Genomic DNA, 27,876 nt, shown 5'->3' with positions numbered 1-27,876 from the left:
GTCATGTAATCACACATATTTGGCAGTATAAGGCCAATGCCCAATGAACATAAATGGAGTAGTGTGGTGTGGGGGAAGGTTTAGTCAAAATTTTGTGATTTATTATTTATTGTGATTTATTATTAGGTTGCGGGGGGAGGTGTTCTTTGAGAATATAGAGACCCAGTGAAGGCATCATGCTACCAGTTGTTTTATCATAATTAAGCAATCAGAACCAGACCATTTTAAAATAGTGGTTTCAGATCCTGATTTAAGGAGGAACATTGGTTAGTCCTAATTTGCTAATGGTGTAATTGTTAGAACTCTTGAAACCTGAAATTCTGCTATCTGGGTCGGGCCTGCAGGTGGATCTCAGAGCAGGTCCATTGATGAATCAAGGGGTATAGTGATTTCTGTCAGGAGGTTTAGGGCAGATTACAGCATTTTTTATGAGTGCCAGATTTTTGCCAGGTCCTAGAGTAGAGCCCAACGCAACAGGTGTTTATTCATTTAATGTAGATATTAAATAAATGGCTGAAGAATTAAAAAACATGGCATTGCTCTTTGCATTTCTGGAAAATCATATGAAAGCAAAGTATCAGCAACAACAAACTAGCTAACTGGGACGTGATGAATTCTTATTGGTTGGCAACCTACCACATGAGAGAAATTTTGTACTGCAGAGGGAAAGAGGGAGAGTATTTTCCCTCTTTAAGAACTCTTATTCTTAAATCACTACTACACCAGCTCTCCATCTAGTTTGATAGAGAAAGACTGTCACTAAATAATCAGATTGTGCTTAAACTCCATTCCTTGTTTTTGAAGAGTAAACATTTTATTCCAGAATATCAATTGACCATAGAACATCAGATGGGGAGAAATGCCACATCACAAAACTGTACTGCCACACAGAAGTTAACTAATGAGCCACTACTGTATTTTTAAAAACACAAATGTGTTATCAACATGGAGTTTAATTTAGTTAATTTGGTAGCTTTTATTTTAAAACCAAATCTCAAGCTGACATAACTATCAAAATATGTATCACTATCTTGCTTATTATAATAAATATTTCAAAAACAAAGGAATCACTATTTGAAAAGTTTTATTTATATCTTTTAAAAGAACAGTGTCTGTGTAGTGGCCTGTTATATGATCAAAAGACTATAACAAAATTCCTTATTTGTATCTGTATTTGTCGTTCTTGTGGTAGTGAAATCTCTGACACTGCCTAAGTGGATGTTGTGACACAGAATGCTAATCAATGTTATAAGTGCTAGGGAATCAAAGTACTGTATCATAATGTTGTCAGTCCAGAAGAAAAGGTTGTCATTTTGGCTTACTAGGCATGGATGAGAATATTCTGTAGTCACTGTTTCTTTTGAACATTCCTCACCATAATACTGAAGAGAATTATCCTCCAATTCAAAAAATCTCACCTCACACATTGCTTCACACAGGAATAATTCACATATCCATAGATGGCTCCTTGAGGGCATATATAATAGAAAAAGCAGTCCTCCAGAAAGAATACCTTAAGGAAAATATTCGGGGGGGAAGAATGAATTGAGACTTATTTTTTAATGTGCACAAGCAACGGATAGAATCTATTACATTTTATAACCAAGTTTATGAACAAAATCATATATTTTAAAGGTCGGAGAAACAAAATCCTTCATTGTCTTGACAAATCTTTCTATAGGCTAGAGTTGGAAAATGTTATTTTGCAATTCTAAAAGCAACAGGGCAGCTGAAAATTATTTTGTAAATCAAAGGAAGTCATTAGCAAATCAAAGAGAAAAGTAATTAAAAGTCATTCAGTACACTATCAACTCTTCTTGTGTCTCTCCCTTCATTCAGTGAGGCCTGTTACTGAATTATTCATACTGTTCACTCCAAGCATGTTCTGAGTGTAAGACCCCAATCCACTTTGTATGAATCGAAGTATGTCCACAGTTCCTGAACATGTACCGAGTCATAAAGTTGGTTATAAAAGTAAATAGATTCTGTCAGCCACTTTTGAAGTGATCCTCTTGCCCCTTTATAGAAAGCAAGCAACAGTCTAAGAAGTCACAGTAGTTTCTGTGCCCTCACTAACTGCTGTTGTTGCTTTATTTTCTTCTCCTGAATGAAGATCATGCGGGGGTGGGGTGGGTGTCATCATCTCAGGTAACCCCCCCACACACACACCCCTAATATATTATCCTCCTGAGAACTTTCACGGAATATTTTTTTTGGGGGGGGGGGATAGTCTTACCAAGTCTAAGCATAGGACTGACATTTTGCATTGTCTCTGAGGAAATGAGAGATGTGTAGGGAGTGCTGAGATTCAGGAAGAGGCTTTAGGAAGTAGGGAGACTAAAAGTCAGACAGCCCAGATGCCATTGGGCTATGAAATGGAGCCAAGTAGACAACATATTGAGGGAAGGAGAAAGATGCTTGAGGAAAAGTGGAGATAAGACAAGGAACTGAAATGAGCAAGGGCCAATAAGAGAAGGGAAAGAGGGATAAATTCCACACATTGATTTGATCTAAGTTATTTGGGTGCAATCTCCTAGTAGTTATATATTTAATTATCAATATTTTCATTTATGCCTTTGACCAATGCCTGAGTGAACCAGCTGCCTGTCTGTTGTCCATGCTAGATACCTTGACTAAAATCCAGTGTTAGGAGGGTAGAGCAGGAGCTGCATGTTCACAGTAAGGGCAACTCAGCAACATTCCTATTTTCAAATGATCATGAACAAATTAAGCTTGGATGTCTTCTGTGGGTAAAGGAATAAAATTAGGAGGGATATCCCCCCTCAGGAAGAAGACCAAAATACCTCTAATGCACTCATAAATAGAATCTAATGTTTGTGTTTGTATGGAGAGGGACACTATCAGAATTATTTAAATGACTGCAGCCAAAATATTTTTCCAAATTTGATTGCTGAATTATTTTATTTTGTATTAACAGGGACAGAATGATACTGTTAAAGATGGAGCAGGAAATTATTGATTTTATTAGTGACAACAGGTAAGTTTATTTTCAATACTAGTTTCTTGGCTGAGTGTTGTCAGTGCCAGACTCCTCTCTGTAAGATATATTAGAAATAGATGTTCACAGTCTTTAGTGTTCAGCCATATTGAGAATTCTTGTTCTTGCAAATGCCTAAAACATAATGACCATGATATAATCAAATTTCAAACTTGTAGTAAAATTGCTGTAATTAAAAATTACCCATCAATGTATAATGTAAAAAACTAAGTAAATGTTTTCAGACTTCAGTGACTTCTTGACAAATGCCCCCAATCAGTCCTATGAATGCATAAGTGAGGAATAAAAAGTAGTCCCCTAGGCCCCACAAACATATCATGGATCTGGTTTCTTGTGGTGATTCAAGAGAAAACACCATGTAGACCTCCATAAGCGCTTTGGAGGAAGGTTGGGATAAAAATGTAATAAATAAAGAAGCATACACTGTTGATGTGAAGCTACTACCTGTGGCCCTTGTTATTTATGGGGGTTCCATTCTCACCTATAGGCTCGAATATGGAAACCCCCATATGGAATAATGAACTTAACTCTATGGAAATCGAGGGGTTAGGTTTCAAACAGAAAAAAACCCTAAAAAGTGGGAAGGGGGAGAAATAAGAGTAGAAACGAACAGTACCTTGCTCTCCGGGGCTGCAGGGCTCTGGAAATGTCCCTGAAACCCCCAAATCAGCCCAAATTTCAGTGATTTTTTTTTTTTTAAGGGAGAGCTTCAAAATAGCTCTGTGTTCTAAAATGGTGGCCGGAAGTGACACTGGAAGTCATTTCCAGCAACTCCACAACTGTGACTAGGTGAATTTTTAGCCTATTTTTGTACCACAGATAAAGAAACTTGGTCTGTATTCATTTCAAAAGGGTGTGAGCAGGCCCTTTGAAGGGAAATGAGTTTGCACAGGAATGTTGCCAAATTGCACCCACATATATATATTGGGGCAAATAAAATCAAGTATTGTACTACCTACACTTTGATTTTTTTAATCTCTTCAGCAATTTCAGTAGTACTGTCAAATACTCTATAACTCAATACTGTACAATTTACATAAAATCAAAATTTAAAACAAGGACCTGATATGAAGGAGGTGGAGAGGGGCCGCCCCTATCCACCCCCAGCACAGTACCTCCAGTGACTGTTGCTGGTGTCTATCTTATGTCTCTTTTTAGATTGTGAGTCCTTTGCAGTCAGGGATCCTTCTTATTTATTTATTGTTTCTCAGTGTAAACCGCCCTGAGCCATTTTTAGAAGGGTGGTATAGAAATAGAATAAAATAAATAATATACACAGAATATTGGATGATAGATGTCTACTTTAAAAAATAAATAAAAAGCAGTAGGATGCTTTTCAAATGGCATGAAAGATTAGACAATTGAGATGACAAAAGTAACTTTTAACAATGTTTCTAAAAGGTGGTCTGCTATTGTTCTGTCGTGTCAGAGGTTGCATCATATTGAGCCCTTTGACATTTTGTTCCAGTAATCATTATAAAAAGTTCCCCCAGATGTCATCATATCAACGAATGCTAGTGCACAGAGTGGCAGCTTACTTTGGAATGGATCACAATGTGGATCAGACCGGGAAATCAGTAATTATCAACAAGACCAGCAATATGAGAATGTAAGTGTTCTCACTGTTCTTTCTATTCCCCTCTCTTAAGAATTAGTTTGATCATGACTACATTCTGTATGTTTTACTTTGTTCTTTTGTGCTATCTTCCTCTATACTGAGAGGGTTTTTTAATCATTTATTGGCATATGGAGTGTCATTATGGCTATCCTTGGAAGAACAGTGAGGATGTGAAATATGTTGAAGCATATCAATCTAACTATTGATAAGAAAGCTGTGCAATGCATCTCTCTCCTGGTTTCTATAAAATGGGGGGAACAATTAAGTTGCTATATGTTGTTTGTTGTACCTGAAGCAGTGCAAACTGTGACATGTAATTGTACATCATTCTCCACCCTATTTCTTTTCACAGGTCTCTGTTTTTGAACAATTAATTGCTTATCTGGTCTCCATCTTTGTTCTTTTGGTGCAATACTTTCCTTTATATATAATACAATATATCCCTTTTGAGTTTCTCATCTGTCTCTGAATTAATTTACTTTGCATAATAAATGAGCTATGAGCATCTGGTGTGTAAAAATAGACAGCAGAAAATGCAATGAGCAGTTTTTTATATTGCTAAGTGGTAGGAATTTGTTTCATGTTGTTTCAATATATATATTCAATCATTTCTACCACAAAGTGACCTACAACAAAATAAAAATATGTAGGGAACAGGGATGTGTATGGAACTGGCTGGCCCGGTTCAGTTCAAATCTGAACCAGACCGGGCCAGCACCCCCTCAAACCCCACAGCCTGGTCAGGGGGGGGGGAGGTTCACGGACCAAAAAGTTTTTAGAAGTTTAAAAAAAAAAATTCGCATGTGCAAATGGCCCTTGTGTGGCCTGGGTCATGACCTGGCCACACAAGGGCCATTTGCATCTGCGCGGCAGGGGAAAGGCCTCGAAAGGGCCAAAGACCACCTGAACAGAGTGATGGGTGCAGAATGGAGGCTGGCAGGGGAGGGGAAACTTCTGTGGAATCCTCTGCTGCCTTGGAGAAGCCCCCCGTAGGGGGTAAGTTAATTTTTAATTTAAAAAAACTTTTTGGTCCATGAACCCCACCCCCCACCCCCCGAACGGATGTTCCGTCTGGGGTCAAGCTGAACCGGGGTGGTTCGGCTCAACCCCAGTCTGTCGAACCAAGCTAGGTTGAATTCGAGCTGATTCGGTTCCAAACCTGTTTGCACACCCCAGTAGGCAATCTTTAAAAAGAACCTGTTCACACACCCCTAGTAGGCAACCTTAACAAACAAACAACAGTACCTACTAAAATGCAAGCCCTAAACTGTGCATGCTCAGAATACACTCTTTTTATACCAGACATAATAACCCGATCCAGAACTTTGTATTTACTCTCAGAATGTGGACATTTTCTGCATGTAGGTTGCCCCATCAATTTCAGTGACGGACATCTTGACTCACATGGGTAATGAGGGAGTGTGGGGATGTGACTGTTCTCATGTGCAACTCCCCAATGACTCTACCACAATGAGAGGAGAGCTGATCTTGTGGTAGCAAGCATTTCTTGTTCCCTTAGCTAAGCAGGGTCCACCCTGGTTGAATATGAATGGGAGACATGATGTGTGAGCTCTGTAAGATATTCCCCTCAGGGGATAGAGCTGCTCTGGGAAGAGCAGGAGGTTCCAAGTTCCCTCCCTGGCATCTCCAAGATAGGGCTGAGAGAGATTCATGCCTGCAACCTTGGAGAAGCCACTGCCAGTCTGGGTAGACAATACTGAGCTAGATGGACCTATGGTCTGACTCAGTGTATGGCAGCTTCCTATGTTCCTATGTACCTCTGTTCTGTTGTGTAAGTGGGATACAAATCCCCACTCTGTCCATTCTCCAGAAGTACTCTGGAAAAGAGGAAACATGTCATTGACCCCAGCACCATGTTTCTTCTCTTCCAGAACACTTCTAGAGCAAGGGCAGAGTGGGACAACAGTGTGGATGCAGAGGGATCAAGGGAGTTGTGTCTTCATGTGCTTCATTAATCAGAATGTCAGCCACTTGTAGTAACAGATACGTGAATGTATCTCATTGACTTGATTTCAAATGAATGAGGCAGTCCACACAGATGAGAGAACTTTGTGGATTTTTCAGGACACCTGTTTATGCAGGGAATTGCTAGAAGGAAGCGAATAATGGGAACTTATTTTGTCCTATAGACTAGAAACCTGCACCCAAATAATATCAGTGTTCAGTTCAGTCCCTTCTCTTATTAGTCCCTGTTCCCTCAGGCAATAGCCCTATTCTCTCAGGCACTGCTACTCCCACCCCCGCCCTCCACACCCAAGTATCCTTTAACTTCCCTTCTACTTCCCTTGGGTTGCTGTTTCTCATCCTGATCTCTCTTCTGCACATTCCTTTATCCTCTTTGTCTCTGGCTTTCTGTTCCTTAGCTTCCCTACCTCATGGTGTTTCTTTGCTGCTCTCAGTCTGCCCCACAAAACCTCTCCTCTCTCCAGCTGTGTGAAGTTTTAATCCTAGCCAGACTGGCAACTATGCTTATAGAACTTTACAGAAACTGGATTGAAAATATTCTGACAGCTTTATTCCAAAGCATTTGGAATGTTCGTGAACATACCATGACATGACACCAGCTTAGCCAATCAGTGTCACAGGCATCACTTTCACAAGCACAAGGGACATTTTTGTATGGGGTAGTATAAAAATGTAAGAAGAAATAATAATAACAAAAAATAAATAAATACAACATTGATTGACAGTATAAGCACCACTATTACAGCAGAACTAAACATTATGTGTAAGCTTGTGAAATAAAATGTCAGCAGCCACTTCTAGATAAAGTAGACTTTTTGGTTTTTTCTGTTTACTTATCTGCTTTTTTATAGTTTGATATTGAACATTGAGATACAGCAATGAAGTTTAATATGCACATTCAGAACACAATTATGCATTTTAAAATTGATATTGAGCAGCTATGTGCTAAGTATACCGGATGCTTGTAAACAATTTACTACCAAGTGGACTGGTTCTATAAGACAAAAGAATTAAACATCTGCACATTTGTGACATTTAAACTGTATGTAGATAGATCTTCACCTTTTAAAAAGGCATTATTGTTATGGCTCTTCTTATATTTGGCGCCACTTTGGGTGTTTTTGAGAGGAAAAACAAGCTGAAAGTCTTAATAATAAACAGAAACAAACATGATTTTAATACTTCAAAAAAGTAAAGGAGAACCTCGTTATTTGCTGAACCGTTATTTGCAGTTCTGTGTATCTATGGGTGTTTTATAGACACTTGTTTCCATTATCCATGGATACTAATGGATTAAAACCCACGTATCTGCTGTTCCCAGAGGGCCAGAAGTGACCGTGGAGTTAACTTCTGGTCACCATTTTGTCTTCAGGAGAGAGGAGAAGGAGCCATTTTGTGGCTCATTTCCTGGAAAAACCCCAGACATTTTTCTGTGTTTTTTTGTGGTTTTGGAGGCCATTTCATCCTTTGGAGGGCATGCCTGGGCACATGGGGGACCCAAAGAGCACACTATAATAGTTTGGGGCAGTTCGGGGACTTTCCAAAACTTTTCTCTCCGCCTTGAAACCTAATCCCTCTTTTCCCATAGCCATGAGTAATTAGGTTCTCCTATACTGTGAAAAATACCAGGAAAAAAATGTGTTTAAAACTTTCAATTAAGTCTGTTGAACTTAAATGGTCTTAACATTGGTTATGCGATTACCCTTGAAATTTTAAACAATTAATGGACACATTCACTATTATTTTATAGGGAATATTTCTAAGGGTATATCTTAAATTGAAGCTGCAAGAAACAGTGTGTTTAATGCAAATCGAATGTAGTTTTCCTTTTCTTTTGAATACTTGACTTTCAAATTTAACCCTTTGAGAACTTTGTCTTTTTGAAATTCAGAGGCTGTTCACTTGAGTAACCCTACCCAACAGTAGGGTTGGTTTTGTGATGTTCCAGGATTGAGGCTGATCCCGGTGCTGCCCTCCCAGGTAGCCGGGGATTTTTACCTGACTGTTAACCTGGGTAAACAACCCAGGTACAGGTTTGTGTGTATGCTCAGGCTACACACAGCCTAGGCAGACAGAGAGCCAGGCACATAGAGTGCCCTACTTATGACAGAATCGCTCAATGCACCATGCTCATTGTGTGGTGCATTGTAGGATATCTTAAGGCTGGAACGCATATTCCCAGTCTCCAGAATGCTGCACAACTCTCAAAAGTGCCAGTCGTGTGGGCGCACAAGCTGCGTGGCCTGGGACCACACTGGATTATCTGGAGGGAAAATAGGAATGACCTCTCAGTCCAGCATAGTTTGTCTAAAATTTAAACAGATCCTTTAATTCTATTTAACACATCTGGCACATGGAACACAATATCAGTAACAATTTCCATGGACTCTGTATTCATGGCAAGCCACAGATCATAACAAGAGTATGACACAATGAATTATGAATCCATAAATTCTTCCATTACAATGGTATCATTCCACCATACACACCCCCTTCTAGGGATGTGCATGGAACCGGGCAGGGGTAGTTCGAAGGTGGGGTGTGTGAATCTTTGATGGCAGGAGAGGGTACACTTAACCCTCCCTCTGCTTTCCTCCTGCCAGCGCTCCATTTTTGTAGAGTCCATCGGGGAAGCAGTGTACTTCCCTGCCACCCTGTTGCCCCCTCTACTGGAAGTATCTGACATGCCTGTGTGCGCCGGACACAGATGCGCACATGTCGCGCATGCTGTGTGCACACCTGTCTGCAGCGTGCGCATGCCCGTGCCCGATAGGAGGTACACTGACACCCTGATGGGCTTTACAAAAACGGAGCATTGGCGGTGGCGGGAAGCGGAGGAAGTGGTAAGTGCACCCTCCCCCACCCTTAAAGATGTACCCCCTGACTTCGAGCCGGTGGAACCGCCCGCCATTCAAACCAGTCCAGAGGCCCATCAAGGGCCTCCGAAACGGTTCCTTGCACATCCCTCCCCCCTTCTGGAGATCCATATCCATTCAGATGTAGATTATTGATATGTTCTTCCATACATTTTATAGAGGATCTGATTTGCATTTACAAATGGATATATTAATGAATCTCCTGCTACTAGTTAAATTCATAAGGAAAATAGTGTGGTATTGTGGAAGAGCTTCATTTATGTAGCAGAGCTCCAGTGCCTCAAACAGTGATTAGTCTTAGTTTGGCTGGGATTCAGAGAGCTGCAAACCCATGGTTTGGCAAAACCTTCCACCTCCAATCTACTCTGAAGGTCTGTGAAGCTTCCAGAACAGTCTGTGCAAGGGATTTCTTCTAGAAATGGAAACTGTCATTCTTAGCTTTCTGTGTATGAGAGCACTTTGTACACATACACCAAGCCTCTAGATTCCAGTATTCATGTGAGCATATTATATATAACTAGACAAACTGGCAATCTTTGGTGTTCCTCTAGAATGTGAACACAACATTCCATGTATAAGAATTATGTCAACAGAATGATTTGCATTTTGTTCCAAATATGTCATAACTAAAATATATTGTAGGTAGTACTGCCCACATTGAATCTGTTATCCCTTGTGTCAGCAGCAGTGTAGTTAGATTCACTAGTAACAACTTGTACAAACTGCAGGGGGAAAGAGAGATACCAAAGCCACACAAATATATCTATTTAAAGAATTCTTTGAGAATTTCAGCAGCAAAGTTTGCATGCTACTACTAAAATTCACTTCTCATATCAGTTCTGTGTTTTTCATTGCCTGGATAATATAAACCACTTTCTTCTAAACAACTTTGATAAGTGGATAACTTGCAGTACTGTACAGGAAAAAACAACCACTAAAGTTTAAATTTAACTCACAAATACAACAAATTTAACCCACAAACACAACAACAAATGTGAAACACCCTTTCACATTTTGTACTTAAACAGCTTTCTTTCTTTCTTTCTTTCTTTCTTTCTTTCTTTCTTTCTTTCTTTCTTTCTTTCTTTCTTTCTTTCTTTCAAGCATGTGGTCATCAGAGGAATGATTTCATACATGCAAAAGCATTTTAAAGGTGAAACTGCATATTTATGCTATTAGTAAGCTGGATATATGTGGGCTGAAAGTTATTGGGTGAGTAGATAGTCAGTTTAAAGCCTTAGAAGTTAATTATTAATGTCATTTTGTCAATCTCGTGGGTGGTGGTATGTAGAATTCCCTAGATTTACGTCAGGAAATGTGACATTTTCATTCATGATTTGGAATGAAATCAGAGAGAATGGTTGTCAGATCTTTAGATGAAATAAAACTGGGAGGTACTGCAAATAACAGATTAAAATGCAAAAATTATCTTGACAGAGAACAGTGACTGAAAAACCATAATATGAAATTTACCGCCCCTTCCAATTTGGCCCAGGGCAGTTCACTCCTGGAGAGTAAGTCCTTATAATTAACCATCCCATCTTCTCCCAAAAAGTAAATGCTATTTTGGGTTTTATCCAGTACCAGAATAGAGGTTATGGTTCATATAGAATATTGTATCTAGTTAAAACATTTAAAGACAATTGAGGGAGAATATCATGACTTGCATCTACGGCTGGTTAAGACATAATGACAAACCATGGTTTGCGATTATGTGAACAAGCCTTTAAGAACTGTCCTCTCGTGTCACGATTCCCTCCCTCCATTGATTGATTGATTGATGAAGTGCCATCAAGTCTGTGTCGACTCGTAGGGACACATAGATAGATTCTCTCCAGGATTATCTGTTTTCAACTTGGCCTTTAAGGTCTCTCATTGGTGCATTCATTGCTGTCCACTTTCCTTCAACTTTCCCCAGCATTATGGACTTCTCAAGAGAGCTAGGTTTTCACATAAAGTGCCTGAAGTATGATAGTTTGAGCTTGGTCATTTGTGCCTCGAGTGAAAATTCTGGATTGATTTGTTCTACGATCCATTTGTTTGTTTTCCTGGCTGTCCATGGTATCCTCAAAAGTCTTCTCTAGCACCAAAGTTCAAAAGCATCAATACTTTTTCTATTTTGCTTCTTCAAAGTCCAGCTTTTGCATCCATAGACTGTCACAGGAGAAACCACTGTCCGAACGATTCTAACCTTTGTAGGTATAGATATGTCACAGCATCTAAATATCTTTTCCAAGGCCTTTATTGCAACCCTACCAAGTGCTAGTCTGCGGCGTATTTCTTGACTGCTGGGTCCTTTACTGTTGATGGTCAATCCTAAAAGGCAGAAGCTATCCATCACTTGTATGCCTTCATTGTCAGTTCATAGTTTGAGGCAAATCATAGTTTGTCATTTTATCTGAACCAAGGAACTATGGCTTATGCTTGTCCTGCAAACTACGACCATGCTTTGATCCTGAGAGTTGTTACAAGCTTGTTTACATAGTGCCAAATCATGGTTTAGCATGACATTTAGGTTAAAAAGTTGTCATAAAAAGAGAGAGTGAATTGTCCTCCCATATACTGAATGTTGGACCAAACCTAGAGGAATTAAGTTGCTGAAAGATGGCTTGTGAATTAAATATTAGGAAAAGTATCCCTTTGTATAATAGTGTGAAAATATAATAGAATCTGAATATGTAAAGATATCTTAAATCTAATATTTTAGTAGTTAGTTAAATCAGTATTAAATTTAATTCCATCTTCCTGGTTGCCTGCCCCACAGGCTCTAAAGTTCTCTTACTGGTCTGTTGCCTAACTGCCAAGAGCACCCTCCTCTACCTGGTGTCTTCCTTGTTCTATATGAGACTGTTTCCAGCCTAACAATATTACCATGCTTGTTTGGATCTGTGTCTTTTAAAATGTTGCACCCAGTTGCATGTCTGTGACTGGACACCAACTCAGGCTTTCTGAGCTAATTCTGCTTTGAAGTTTGGGGAATTACTCAAATGCTAGGGAAACCTTTTCCCTTCTGCAGCCAACTCTACTAGCTGGAGAAGCAGACAGTTATCTATCCACTAGAGTAGGCCAGGATTAATTAGCACTGAACCGGCAAGCATGAATAACTTCAGATCATGTCCAGACAGTGAAAGGTATCAACCCCAGAGAGTCAGACAGAATCGAGTAGCAAAGAATTTCCAGAGGAAAAACTTAACTAGTGGGACCAACAGAGTCAGATGAGAATGGGGAGTTGCTCTTCCTCTCCCCATTATCTAGGCTGCAACTTTCCAAAAGAAGCACAGAGAGAAGTGTCATTGGCTCCCAGGGTTCTTTTGAGGGACTGCACCAAGAAATCAAAGGGGAGGGGGGGTGGAAGGGCTACTCCCAACAGGGGGCCCTCTGATCCTGCAAGTCCCCACTAGGATTGCCCTTCCCCCGCTCCTCACGTTTCTAGGTCAAAAGCAGCCTTCAGAAGCACCCATAAGACTTTTTTTCTTGCTTGTCTCTGAGGGCTGCTTTTGAAGTGTATCCTGGAAATTAGGGGTGTGGGAGGAAAAAAAGCATGCCTTGAGAATGCCTCTCCTCCCACTTTTCCAAAGAGCAGCCCTTCAAAAAGAAACTTAGTTGCTGAGGAATCATGAGACATACCTGGTCTTTTCTCTTCCAGAGCAGAAGAGCCAGTCAACAAACCACTTGCCTTTCAGACGGCTTGGGGTTGAAAGGGAAATATGTTTATTCCCTTTAGTTTTAATCTCAAGCTGCCTGAAAGACAAGTAGCTTCCTGGCTCTTCCACTTTAGGAGCAAAGAGTACTTCTCACCTACCCTCTTCTGCCTCCCGTATGGTCCCAGGTAAGGGCAGAGGATGGGGAGAGAGCAGGGGTTCTGACAAAATGTTGGAATATGTCAGAGTTCTGGTCCAATTTAGCAGTTTTGGTGGGCCATGAAGGCCATATCAGATCAGTCTTACATTTTTCAGCATTCACAGGTATGTATCCCACAATAACATATTGTGAAAAAGAGCTAAAGCTTGCATGTGTTCATGGTTTCTGGGGAAGGTTTGTTCTACATTAGCCAGTTTTGCACATACAATCTGTACTGGTGGTCTTTAAGGTTTTTTCTTCTTGTTTTTGAGTTATTGTACTCAACTTTTTTTTTAACAAAATGTAATTTCAAGAGATACCATTGCAAATATGTAGCTCTATCATTTTCAACTGTTCAGAGTGCATTCATGCCTCAACATTTAAATACCAGTGTTTTACACAATGAAGTGTTGTTTAATACAAATGTATGTTAGATAACTTCCTAATAGTATGGCACCCTGGGCTAAATGAAACAGCAATCCAAGCAATCAATATTAAGTGTTGAATTGTATGTGCCATTTTAACTTAGCTGTGTTAGATTTTTGTGAATTTCATCAAGTATAGTAATTAACACACTCCGTCTGCTGTATTTCATCAGGTAGAATGTCCTGACCAGCAGGCTTTTGCACAATCTGTTATGGATATTTATCTGAGGAAGTGCAGTTCACACTGAATGCAATATCTTTCACTCTGTGATCTCCGCTTTGGTAGTTTTTCTTGTCATGCAAAAACTTTTATCTCATTTAAAGAGCTACAGATGTTTGAATGGTGGGTCTTACATTGTCTGTCTTCCTAAGGATTTTTCATCCACATTCACTCCTAATCCAGCAGGTGCTCCTAATCCAGCAGGTGGTATGCATGTGCAAGGCTGCTTCCTCACACAAGTCCCTTTTTTGGGAACACCTGTTAAGTAATTATCTATTTATGTATTTATTTATCATATTTCTATACCACCTGATATACATCTCTCTAATTATGGGGGTGAATGAGAACTATAGTGGATCTAGTCATCTAAGATCCCTTTCTTAGCCTCTCCAGTTAAAAGAAACTCATGTAACAGGGCTAAGAAAACCCCTGCCCAAGACCCTGATGCCAGTCAGGGTTATAAATATTCGTTGTATTCTTAGGGTGTGCAGTACTGGTACAAAGCATTTACACACACACACACACACACACACACACACACACACACACACACACACACCATCTGCTCATTTCTTTTGATTGATTGATTGATTAAGTGCTGTCAGGTCGGTGTTGACTCTTAATTTCTTTTAGCACAAGCTAAAACTGACTGTGTGCCTTATAATCCTGGAGCCTGGTTTCTTAATGATCCAATATTAAGATTCTACCCCCTTTAGCAAACTGCAAAGGAGCAATCTCACAAACTCAGTGTGAATTAGTGATTTAAGGATAAAACAGTACATATTCTTAATACTTTTATGTGAGAAACAAGAGTGAACTACAACAAGAATACTTGCCTGCTTTGGGGGCACATATAGATGTAACCATTATATAGCTTCTAATGACTAGCAGGGAACAATAGATTGCAGATTTTGTGTGGCAGATCCAGAGTCTGTGATTGCTTCTGGCCTTCCTTTCCAGCAGTGTTCCCTGTAACAGGGATTCCCAGATGTTGTTGACTACAACTCCCAGAATCCCCAGCCAAAGGCCACTGCAGATGGGGATGCTGAGAGTTGTAGTCAACAACATCTGGAAATCCCTCTTAGAGGGAACAGTGCTTAACAGTTACTGATTGACATCCTGACTAAAGAAGTGCTTGTACAAACAAGCAATGTTGCAGAAGATCACATTGTTGTGGTTAAAAGAGGGTTGGATTTGTGGAATTACAATTAAACGCAGTCTGGAATGCAAGCTTCAAATTTCATGCATTATTGCAAGTACTTCATTAGGATGTCAGCCACTGGGACATATCACATGACCTACTGGGTGGGCAGGAGGGAAGGCTTCCCAAACCATGCCTTTCCCCCAGACAGTTGTCATTTTGTTGGTGGGAGTGCGCTTTGCACTCCCACGCAATCAGCCCTGCTCCATGCAGCACGGATCAGAGTGGATTGATCTGATCTCATGCTTGCCTCCATGAAGCCTACAATGCAACGTGTGACACATGTGCTGCACTGGGGGATTCCCCCAAGAAACGGGTGCTCTAGACCAGGGATTCTTAACGTTGGGTCCCCAGATTTTAGTGGACTTCAACTCCCATAATTCCCTGCCCCAGTGGCCTTTGGTTGGGGATTATGGGAGCTGAAGTCCAATAACATCTGGAGACCCAACATTGAGAATCCCTGCTCTAGACTCCTGTCTTTGTGTGTGGCCGGGCTGGAAACAGCCCATGCTTGCACATGAGCAATTAACTGGGGGTAAGGGAGAACTGTCTCCCTTAACCTCTGCTAGCATCCAGGTAAAGGTTAGGTGGCACTGCCCTGTCAGGATTGGGCCTGATCCCAGCCATTCTTATGCACAGCCTAACCCAGGCTGGGCATCCGTAGCTCAGATTAGGCTGTGCTTGAGAACAGCCTCACTACTTATTAAGTTGGTTGTGTTATTGATACAACATAAATGGGTCTGAAATTGTTCCTTACTTCCTGGGGAATTTATTATATTAATTCTCTTTCTTAATTTATTATATTGCACACCTTCTAAGGAACTCATGGTGACACATATAGTTCTCCTTTCCATTTTATCATCACAATGACCCTGTGATGTAGATTAGGCTGAGAGATAGTCATATAGCACACAGAATTCAAGAGCATGAGTCATGAGCACAAATACTGCAATGATAGTCCATCTTGTTTGAGTGAGAATTTGAACCGAATGTCCTCTAATCTAGTTCCACGCATTAAACACTACACTATGCTGGTTGTACCACCTCTGCTTGATATGTCGGACCTGATTTATATGTTACTTTTGTGCAGTGGCTGCCACAGCAAATGCACTCATTGCTACAATCTGTATTTCACAAAATGCTAATATGTATTAACATTTTAAAAGGAATAAATCATTTTGCACTCAGTGTATAAAAGTACGCTTCATGAGTACAAAATAATGCAAGAAAAGAAACAGGAGGCAACATGATGTACTGAAAGCCAGCTTGAATGAAAGACAAACAGAAATGATGGACAAGGAAGAAATGATGGTGGGGAAGAAGAGACAAATGCAGCAAAATCAGTTGAAAACCTGCATAGCAGCGCCCTAAATCTGTTCAGCTCATTTGAATTCTCTTTGTAGCAGCACTTTTGCTATCTCCTGAGGGAGGAACATATATCAGCTACATTAGTCTCCTGATGGTGTACATTTATAATTAGGTTTCCATTTGGTTGGGGAGGGGGCGGGGGAGGTGCTGATTATTCCACATTCACTCTGAGCAGTCATTGTCCTCTTGCAGCATTGTTTCTTCTAATGTTTTTTTCCTCTGTTCTGCAAATCAATTCACTGAAAATATTTGACATGAAGTGATGTATTAACTAGATTTCTAAGATTTCTTATATCACAGTTCCTAATATTTGTGAATAATCTCAACTTCCACCCTACTTCATTGTTGTATAAGCATTTTGCAAAGTTTCTTAGTTTCTGAGGCCCAGTCTTTCCTTTCTACCCTATGTTGCTCTGGTTGTCTTCTCTACATCTGTACCATTCCTTCCCTTTCTTTTCACCTTGCTCTCCAGTATATTAGACACAGTCTGTCTGAAAGGATCACTTGAACTGCTTCCACATGATGACTTACCACCAACATTCCACATCATATTGTCTGCCCATGTCATGTAAATATGTTCTACTGTAGTGCTTCACATTTTTAGCAGTAGCTGGTCCTCCTGACAGAGAGCAGAGTGATGTGATGCAGGAGTACATCATTGTAGTAACAGACCTGGACTGAACTATTATTCTGTGCAGGCCCAGCACAGATGGACAAGGAACAGGACCTGAATAAATCCTAACTCTGTAGAAGTGAGGAAGCAGCTTTGTCCTCTAGATTGAGGATTATCTGGTATATAGGAAATATAATAATACTTAGCATACAGCAATGTGCAAAGCACTTCACAAGGCTTATCTTGTTCTGATCCTTACAACTAAATATTATCATCCCCATATTGCAGCTGCGGAACTGAGATTAAGAGGAAGTAGCTTGCCTGAGGCCACGTAGTACATTCAGGGCAGAGGGGAGACATCCCAATTCACAGCTACACCAACTCTACATGTACCTGCATATACACTTTATGAGTGGAGGCTCACCAAACCATTTGGGATGTGTTTCCTTTGAGTTCAGTTACTGCTATTAGTAAACCAGAGTCCATTATGAAAAATATCAGAATACATCTAGGCAATTCTAAAAAGCTGTGCAAATAAAATGCACTTAAACTAGTCAAGCAATAACAAAAGAATTATCACTTCCTTTTAGAAGATTTCTCACATGCATAGGCCAGGTTCACATGTAATACAGAACCTGAAGTTTCCCAGCCCAAGATATGGAAGGAATTTGAAGCTGGCACTGCAGATGATCACATATCTCAGTTTGCTGGAAGTATCTGAGTTGAGCCAGAGGTATGCCCCTGCCTGGGCCTCCCTGGAGTTACACCCCCTGCCTGGATGCTGTCCCAGCTTCCTTTGTGCTGCCTTTTGACTGGTCTTTCCTACATCATCTGACTCGCCAGTCATCATAATCAAGCCATTGGTCTTGACTGCAAAGGGAGCTGGTTCATCCGGAATGAGCCAGAGGTTCATGACGAACATAGGTTCAGACATAGCACACATCTCGGGGAGCAGCTCTTAGAGTAGCTTCATACAACATGGCAAAAGCCAAACTGCCGGCTCTCGGAGCTCATTGGTAGGCCTGACTTTCAGTGGTGTGGGAGCAATATGTTCTTATTGGTTGTGTTGTCCAAACCCACCAATGTTGGCATATTCTACCCGACTTCCAGATCCAACTTCTGTAACCAACTTCAGTTCTTGGTTACAAATGTTAAGTCCTGAACTACAAGTTAGACAGAATATGCCGGCATTGGTAGGTTTGGAAGACACAACAAATGAAAGCATATCGACCCCAGCCCACCGGAAGTCAGACTCAACACGGAACTCTGGGAACTGGCTTTTTAGCTTCTGCCACATCATGTGGACCTGCCCATAGTTTAGCAAGTTTGGCAACTTTAAATCTTGGTTACACATCTAGGTTTGACTCTCAGGTTCTTTCTTGCCATGGGTTCAGACAGTCACAGGCAAGTTGGTTACTGACTTAGCAAGTAGGCTTATTATTTATCATTTATTATTTATTTAATATATTTATATGCCACCTAAAACTAATGTCTTTGGGCAGTTTCTGCATTATGTTTGAACCTGACCACAGCAAGAATAATACAGTATGGAATGTCAATGTGACTTGCTTTCTACAACACACAAGTTTTATAATGTAGAAAGGGAAATCTAGGAAATGATGGTTTTGGCTTATATTAATATGTAAAATATAACTGAAAAAAATTATATTGAGCTGTGCTAATTTTTTTCAAATTGAAGATACGGTTTAATAAATCCAGGTGCAATTAATAAAGTTTGCTAGTCTGTATAATACATTACCTGTATGTTCAGTTAGTCTGAAAAGAAACTGGGTCTTGTTAGTATAGCATCCAACCACTGATTGTCATTTTAATGTTAACTAAGGCGGTGGGACTACTATCCCTGGTACAGTGTGGGTTTTCATGTTATGCTGCTCAGGAACATGCCTGGCTTGGTGATCAAAGTTAACCCTTTAACTATGCTCACTGGGCTCATAAGAATAGACTTACTGTGTAAATCCAGGTGCAAGTTATCCACTCTTCAAATCCCAAAAGTCATGGTAGGTGGCAGGATTTCTATTTCTTCCTTAGTCAGTTTTGGACTCTTTCATTTTCTTCCTTTTATTTATTTATGAATTTTGAAGTCCATATTCATATCTTTTCACCTTTGATCTATATGTTGCTTCTGATTATCACCCACCCAACTCATCTGATTCATTTCATTTCTTGCCTTTGAATCCTTTCATTACTAATATGAAAGCTTCTTACAGCTTGATTTGTAATTGACCGTCTTAAGCATTTTCAGAAGATTCTAGAGAAAGTGCAAGATTTTCCTGAAAGTTTTAGACAGCAAGAGGAAGTTCTTAAGTGTAATATATGTTCCACAGTGGAACACAGCAAACTCTGTGCAGTGATGGACTTTCCTTTGTTAAAGGTTTCCAAGCACAGGCTGGATTGTCTTCATAGATGCCACAGCAATTTCCTCCTTTGGGCAAGACTGGAAGATCTTTCAGCCCAACGTTCTAAGAATCTATATTATGATTTCCTTATTGTGGCTCTTTCTTCCACATTCTCCCTCCTCTCTTATTCCTGGTGAATTTCTTCACATTGAATCTCTTGCTTAGCCTTCTTTTTAGCTTTGTTTCTACTACTATCAATTATTTTGCTCCATCTTTTCATTCCATGTGTTTTTTTATCTGCAGCCATAGGTATTTTTAGAGATCTGCTACTTTTATCCATGCATCAATGCCTATGAACCTATGGTAAGCAACTTCGCAAATCCTGTTCTGTTTTCAACTGTCTTTATGGTACCTTCCTATTCTTCTTCTTTTGGCCTACTTTCCTTCAGGAAAGCAAGTTTATGAGATCACCCAGCTTTGTATGTGTGCGTGTGTGTCCCGCTATCAATTTCGCAATGCCTTGACTGATTTAGACCAAATTTGATACAGCTGTAGGGACACTTTTCATGGCGTAGGTTGTGATTATGTCATCCACCCCAATTCCAGCTGGCAGACGTGAACATTTGAGGTGCAAGTGGGTTAACATCTGAACTGCCTGATTTGAACCAAATTTGGAACAGCTGTAGAGACACATAGGGATAGCTCAATGGCATAGTTTGTGATGATGTCATCCACCCCAATTTAGGATGTAGACATTTGAGGCACAAATGAAAACATTTGAGGTACAACTTGTGAACTGCCTACCCAATTCGAACCAAATTTGGAACAGTTGTGGGGACACCTCAGCAGTGTACTTTGTGATGGTGTCATCCACCCCATTTCAAGATGATAGATGCATGAATGTTTGAGGTGCAAGAGAGAACCAATTTGAACCAAATTTAGCAAAGCTGTAGGAACACACAGAGACAATTCAACTGTGTAGTTTATGATGATGTCATCCACGCCAATGAAAGATGGCAGACACATTAATGTTTGAGGCACAAGTGGGCTAACTAGTGAACCACCTAACCAATTTGGACCAAATTTGGTACCATTGTAGGGATAAATAGGAAGCCTCAGTTTGTGATGATATCACCTATCCCACTTCCAAAATGGTGGACACGTGAATGTTTGAGGCACAAGTGGGCTAACTTGTGAACTTCCAAACTGATTTTCATCAAATTTGGTACAGTTGTATTGACAGTAGCGCAGTTTGTGATGATGTCATCCATCCCAATTCAGGATGGCATAAAGTTTTGAGGCACGTGGGCTAATTTGTGGAGATGGTAATTATCAATTAAGATATTTGATAAAAGGAAAAACTGGTAAAAGAATAATTGGTAAAAGAAAAGCTGGCAGATTAGTTCTTACCAGAACTTGTTCCTTCTGCTTTCAGCCTTCTTTCTCGTATCATTCATTCTTCTTAGCCATTGCATCTTTTTCTACATTTGATTCTCTGTATCCCTTATCTTCCCTTGGTTCTTTCTTTTATTTCACCTAAAGCTTTGATAAAGTAGTTGAATTTTTAACCATATTTTCCTGCTATTATTGACTGTTCCTTCATCTTGTTCTCTGTTTCTTTTCTTCTTTAGCACCTATTTAATGTTCAGATATTGATGTTATTCTTAGTGCTGCTATCCTACAACCTGTCCTTTTAGCCCTTTATGATCTTAATTTCTTGCTCATATTATTTTTTCCTTTTCTATCTTACTCTTTTAAAATCCTTTTTCTCTTCTAGTTCTGTCTGATCTTAATACAGTGCTCATGCTCCTAACACTGTGCTCTTATTAGTTACATGACCCGCAGGAACATATTTACAACAGGCGCAGTGGGCTTCAGAGTAAAGGGGAAATTGCCAAAAATTATGCTTCCTCTCGTAGCACCAGTGCAGCATTGGAAGCACTGCTGCATTAGAACACCATCATTTGTCTGGTATTAGCCATAATTTTGCTCATTTTAGGAAAGTCATCTTTAGATCATTTGGCCCTTTCTAGCTAATTCTCTTTTTGTTAATTTATCTCAAAGCTTCTTGAGCAAGTTGTTTGTTCTGTTCTACTTTTCCTATGTATATGCTTGATTCTTTTAAGCCTGCTTTCTATCTTCCCACTCTACAGAAACTGCATTTTGTAAGATCACCAACAACTTATTTTACATTATCTACTATTCTTGTTTTTCTAGCTATTCCTTCTTCATATTACACTGTGGGTTATTCTGCTTTAGCTGTCCCTTTGTTCTTTGAGCTTTACTGGTTTTGTTCATTCTTGGTTTCAATCTTATCTTATTTCCAGGATCCATCCATTTTTAACTTCGTATTCTGAAAAACTGAGCCATTATTTCTAGAATGATTACTGTAATATTCTTTTACTTGGTCTTCGGCAGTTTCTTCTCCTTTAATCTGTTTTGAATTCTTCTGGTAACATAATTTTTCTTCTCATTTTGATTGTCTTTCTCTCTAACATATTCCTTTGCATTAGCTTTGATTATTCATTGTTAAATGTTTTCATGGTCTTAGGGATAAGATGGCCTACTTTCTCTTTATATTTTTTATCAGCTATTTTGTTTTTCAGATTTTTAAAAAACTTTCTCTCTTGCTATTTGTCATATATATATATATATATATATATATATATATATATATATATATCACACACACATATTTATCTCACAGTTCCATATGCCTGGAATGCTCTTCTACCATCAATCCAAGTAACTTCTCATTCTTTTAGAGGTTATTGAAAATTTTTAAGACTAGCTTTTTCTTCTTGGTTCTTCATGTTATTTCTAAATTACTGTAGGCATATCATCCCATTTCCATTCTGATTTGTTTTACTTGAATGTAAGCTTGTATGCAGACCATGTTCCTTTTGTACCATGCAGTATTAGTCTTTTTATTATTTTATTATTAGTATTTGTCCTTTTATCTTGCCTTACTGGCTCTCAGTATTGCCAGTTAGGAGAAATTAGAATACAGGGTTGATGTTTTTAACAGTTTACTTGTGGGGAAGGAAGAAATTTACTTTCAGAAAGATATATTTGCATCAAATAGATCCAGCTGCCAGTTTTAAAGAAGCATCAAATTGATGTCTCAAATGTTTTACTATAGCATATTTTAGCTGTCCCTTGCTATATTAGAGGCACCAGTTCCTCCTTCCTCTCTGTAATAAAGAGAAAGAATAAAGTTGTTTGATTCTGACTCCTGACAAATGAGCTTGGAAGTATGAGGTCGGCCTCCCCAAAGCTCTGTTCTGCTTCCACTCCAAATGTGTCCCATGCTTGAGCTAAGAGGTCAGGTGAATAGTGTGTACAGGGTAAGAAGCTTAAAAACTTGTGCAGTAGATCTACTTATGGAGTCATGAAATGGCCATATGTGGCCTCCAGCTATATTGTAAGGAAACATTACTACCCTACTATAACAGCTTGAATATCTAGGAAAGTGGACACATTGATGAGTTTTGCACAACTGTGTGACCAGGAGCTCTGCACATACTTAGAACTATCACACAATACAATTTAAAGAAGTTACCACATGAGTAATTATTGACTGTTTCTACCCTCAGAGTGCCCGTTCTACCCTTCTCAGTCTTATGAGACACAAATCTCTTTGTCCTTGTGCTACTTTTGTAAGAAGTTAAGGTCAATGTGAGAAGCTTCTGAATTTTAATTACAAGTAGAATGCTTCCATGGGGCCCTCCTCTAGGAATTCTTAAACAAGCTGTGGAAGATATGACCTATCTACCTCACTTTTTCTGGGAAATGCCCCCCCCCCGCCTTTCAGATGCTTCTGTAAAACCTTATTGACCTTAATTTGTCTTAGAATGAAGCTCATCCATTGATGACATAAAGTGATGTCTTATATGTGTTATCACACAGCAGTAATCAGAGAAAGAGCTTTCATATCATTGTGAAATACCTGAAATACAATATTTCTCAATATATATATTTTGCATTAATGTTTAAAATGAATGGAAATGAAAACAAATGAGCTGCACTCATTTTAAGTAATTTTTGTATTAAAACAGGAAGCCTTTTTTCAATCTCTCTGAAATCTGGCAGGTCTGATACCTTAAGAGAGTAGAAGAATACCTGAAAATGTCCTACCATTTGAAGGAAAACAGTGGCTGACAGCCTGGCTAATTCTGCATTCATGCTTCTACGGTAACAGCAGCACACACTGAGCACTAGCCTTCACACTTCTGAAGCATAGGCGCTCTTGTGCAAGAACTCAAATATTTTCACAACTTTCCCCATGCTCCTGAAGCACTCTTGTTAAAAACAGAAACATGTCCTTGAGGAGCATGTTTCCTCTGTGACACAGCATGACTATTTTTGGAGCTTTCCCTGCACTCTGGAAATTATCTCTTACCATGGAAACATGTCCCTGAGGGACTTAACACATCATGCAACTTAGCACATCTGGATAACACAACATCCATGTGCTAGTGCACCATGATTACACGGGTGCAGCATTACTCTGGATATCAGCCAATATCTTGTGTGTCTGTCTGTGTCTATAAAGCTGTTATGTAAATAAATAGATGTATCCCCTACAATCTTTCATGAGCCCTGCTATTTTAATTCATTTATTGTTAAAAATGCAGAGCCAGGCATTAGTTATAGTGATCCATTTTTTAAAAAATAGCCGTTTAATACTTCCCAGGCACTGCATTCCTACGGAAGGTCTTTTTAATGGCTAGACTCACCTGTCTCTTAGGGTGGAAATGATGTTTTTGTTTACATGCTGTAATAGATTGATCTGAAGCAGCTAAAAATAAAGGCTATATTTTGTGCAATAATCATTATTACTGTTTTTCTCTAGAAGAATTGAAGGAGAGTTAATCTACATATTACTCAGAATGGGAAGGTAGACTGACGTGGTCAGACAGTGGAAAACTGGATTCTGTTGTAATTGCAAATTTTAAACAATGTGAAGTGTAGGAGAATGTAGAAAAATAACACATTGGGGAGAATATATGTAATAGAGAAGATATATTAGTCTTCATATCGAAAAATAGCACACTGGAGAGAAAGATGAGAATTGTTCTTTCTCTGATCTTCTAGTTAGTGTTTTTGTTTAACATGAGGGAACATTCAAATTATAACATCTCACTTGTAGTCTGAAGTGGTATGGTCTAAAATTCTATATTTCATTCTGCATAATGTGTACTTAAACTCTTCTTCTTCTACTACTACTAGTACTAATAGTAGTAGTACTGCTACTACTGGTAGTAGTGGCTAGTAGTAGTACTGCTAGTAGTAGTACTTATATACCACTTTTCAACAAAGTTCTCAAAGCAGTTTGCATAGAAAAAATAATGAGGCATTTATTACCTAATTAATTAATTATTACCCTGTCCCCAAAGAGCTCACAATTAAAAATGTTTAGTTTGTCTTTTTCTGTTAAATACAGTTTGTTTTGTATAAGATTGTATCTTACAAGAAAATTAGTAATCTGTATATTTTAATGTTTTATACAAAGTAGTACAACAGTACTGTTAGATATGACAGACCATACTTAAATGTCTTTCTTTAAAATATGACATTTTTCAAAGACATGACAAACCTGAAGTTTAGTCCAAAATTTCAATATGTGTACTCTTCTATTGCATGCCTTTTTCATATTGAACATCATCCATAATCCAAATCAAACTTCCAAAACAGAACGTACAAGATATTAATTATAAACCTTAGACAAGGTGCTTCTGAAGTTCCAATTAATATATTATTGTAGGTATAGTACAATGTGATATTATATGCATTTATCTGCTGACAAATGTGGTAAATTGTCAAAATGACAAGTTTGATTACTTTCTTAAAATCAAGTAAAAGATTGTTTTTTAATGTGGTTGTGGTGAAGAATATGCATCTTATACTCTTCATTCTGTCGTAACAGCAAATTCTAACAAACTCTAAGCAATTCTGAACTTTTAAAAATAATATATAAGGTTCTGATGATTGAATAAGTATTGCAGGTTTAATAACATATGTTCGTTAGTGGACTCATCTCAGTAGAAATTTTGCTCTCATTTACAGAGGGCAGATAGGCCTCTGTTTTTGCAATGTTTGCTTAGGGTTCTCTTACCTAGCTTTGAAGGGTTGGATTTTTGGGGGGAGCAAAAAGACTAGCATATAAAGATAGATTTATCTTTTAGGATTGGAGTAAGCAATCTGTTTAATTACTCAGCAGAATGGTTACAACTTGCACACATTAAGGCATCTGTCTTTTTATTATTATTATTATTATTATTTATTTTTATTATTTTATCTACAATATAAGAGAAACATAAGAAAAATAGAACAGAAAAGAAAGAAAAAGGGAAAAAAACTAATCAAACAAAACAATTACAAAGATTCTCATTACAATCTGTATGCATCCGCTTGAATTCTTTCCACCACCATCTCCACAATGAAAGATAAATGGCTGCAAAAACACACACAACAACAACAACAACAACAACAACAGTAAGAACAATAACAAAATTTGTGCACCTCTAATAAATTCATGTGAGCAGTAATTTGGTGGGCTGGCAAGTATGTACATGTCATGTTAAGACTTGGCTTCAGAACTAATTAAGCTCAGAGTCAAAATATTAGCTTGTTGGCGTGTATGCATTACATTGTTCCTCTTTCATTTTCTTTTATTATATAGTAGAGCTATGTACATCCCCCCCCCCACTGACCATCACCATCATGCTTTGCCCTGCGAACAACTGCTTCCTCGTAGGGGTGGGGGGCAGGAATTCTGAAGTGGAATTCCTATTTTTCCAACACGCACATCTCGATTGTGAAGAACCAAGGAACGAAATGTGAAAAGATTATTGTCATCAGTTTACATTGTGCCTTACAGTGCTTCATTAGCAAAAAGTGCTAATGCCCCAATGAGCTTAGAATCTGAAACAGATAGTTGGGAAGGAAAGAGGGAGATGAGGGAAAGCTAAGAGTAGGAAAGAACATTCCTTCATATACCAGATATTGCTTTACACCTCAAAATAACTATTCATCTATATTGTAGGTAAAAAGAAGAAACTTTATTTGCAATTGTACAGATCTGATTGTTCAAATTTTGATAAAGATGAAATTTCCAATAAGTCTACTTTTTTTCAGTTGTGTTATTCATGTTGACATGAGATTTTCACACAGATTGAATGCATTACTGTGCTCCATATGATCCTCGAATTCCCAATTCTTCCCTTGACAATCCTGTCTGTCTTCTGTGAATGCTTGTGGAAGTAACACATGTGCACTGAGTAGAGAAAGAACCCTTATGTTCACACTTTACTTCCAATTTATAAATGCTCTTGAATTAACAAAACACACATTATGTGACAACATGTGATGCTTGCTTTGCAAACCAACTTGCTCCTTAATGAAGCTTTGGCAGAAAATGCAAAATCTGGGATGTTAATAACAGACCAAGATCACACGATGTCCTGGAGATTAAAATGTTCCCCAAGCCTGCAATTATGTCAATTGTTAGCTCAATGTAAAGAGACACTTTTCTCCCTATCCTTTTTGAACAAGGTCATAGAAGAGCACACAGCAATTTATCTCAGCCTCTGAACCTAGAAATGTGAAGTTGTCAGCCAGCAGCGTCTGGCTATTTAATAACCATCTGGATGGGTTTCAAATCAATTGGCAAATCAATACTATGTGACAATTTTGAATTTTTTCCCCAATTTACCATCCACTGGATAATTAATTGTTTGAAGAAAATCCTGCTGGAGCCTTTCCCCCCAGTTTCCAATTCTCTGTATTATAAGTGAGAAGTTTTGTAAAAGACACCCATCAAGTTTGTCTTTGCTTATCATCTGTACACGCTTGTCTGCAGCATTGCTGGAGGTCATGATGACTGAAAAAGTAAATTAACATATTGTACATTGGCTTGCCTTTTCATCCTTCAATCAATGTTAAAAGAGACTGGAAAGAAAAGGATATTGCAATGGCTTATAATTCAGTTTCAACTTGCCACCTACACAGCAACAAAATATATTTTATAGCAATAACAGCAGCATTAGAACAAACCTATACCAATAGCAGCAGCCACAACTGTGGTCTAATTTTGCTCTAAATGCCACCGTAAACAGAGTGCTGACAAATTAAAAACAAAACAAATAGATCTTTATTGATATGTTTTACTTTGCTGGCAGACCAGAGCAAAGGTTTTCTGAACATTTAAAAGATGAAAAAGGTGAAGAATCCCAGAAGCGATTTATCTTGAAGCGAGATAACACTAGTATTGATAAAGAAGACAATCAGGTTGGTTCTCGGTTTGAGAGATGCTGAATTTTTTTGTTTTGTTTTGTTTTTGGAAGTGGGC

General features: G+C 38.8%; 1 protein-coding gene across 21 annotated transcripts in view; it reads left to right on the top strand.

Annotated features, from left to right (window-relative positions):
* Positions 1–27,876, top strand: part of ARPP21 (cAMP regulated phosphoprotein 21) — a 381,834-nt gene that overhangs the window by 221,618 nt on the left and 132,340 nt on the right. For 19 of the 21 annotated variants that reach the window (XR_008309905.1, XM_053262075.1, XM_053262076.1 and 16 more), the window contains exons 8-10: positions 2,939–2,998; positions 4,488–4,628; positions 27,707–27,815. Coding sequence is in view for 20 of the 21 variants with exons in the window: in XM_053262075.1 (XP_053118050.1) it covers positions 2,939–2,998; positions 4,488–4,628; positions 27,707–27,815 (310 nt within the window). In the remaining variant the exon portion in view is untranslated. The remainder of the gene's footprint in view (positions 1–2,938; positions 2,999–4,487; positions 4,629–27,706; positions 27,816–27,876) is intronic. The other 2 variants (XM_053262086.1, XM_053262084.1) reach the window with 1 other exon arrangement.

Source organism: Hemicordylus capensis, chromosome 6, assembly GCF_027244095.1.
Source record: "Hemicordylus capensis ecotype Gifberg chromosome 6, rHemCap1.1.pri, whole genome shotgun sequence".
NCBI lineage: Eukaryota > Metazoa > Chordata > Lepidosauria > Squamata > Cordylidae > Hemicordylus > Hemicordylus capensis.
This window is presented reverse-complemented; position numbering and strand designations above follow the sequence as displayed.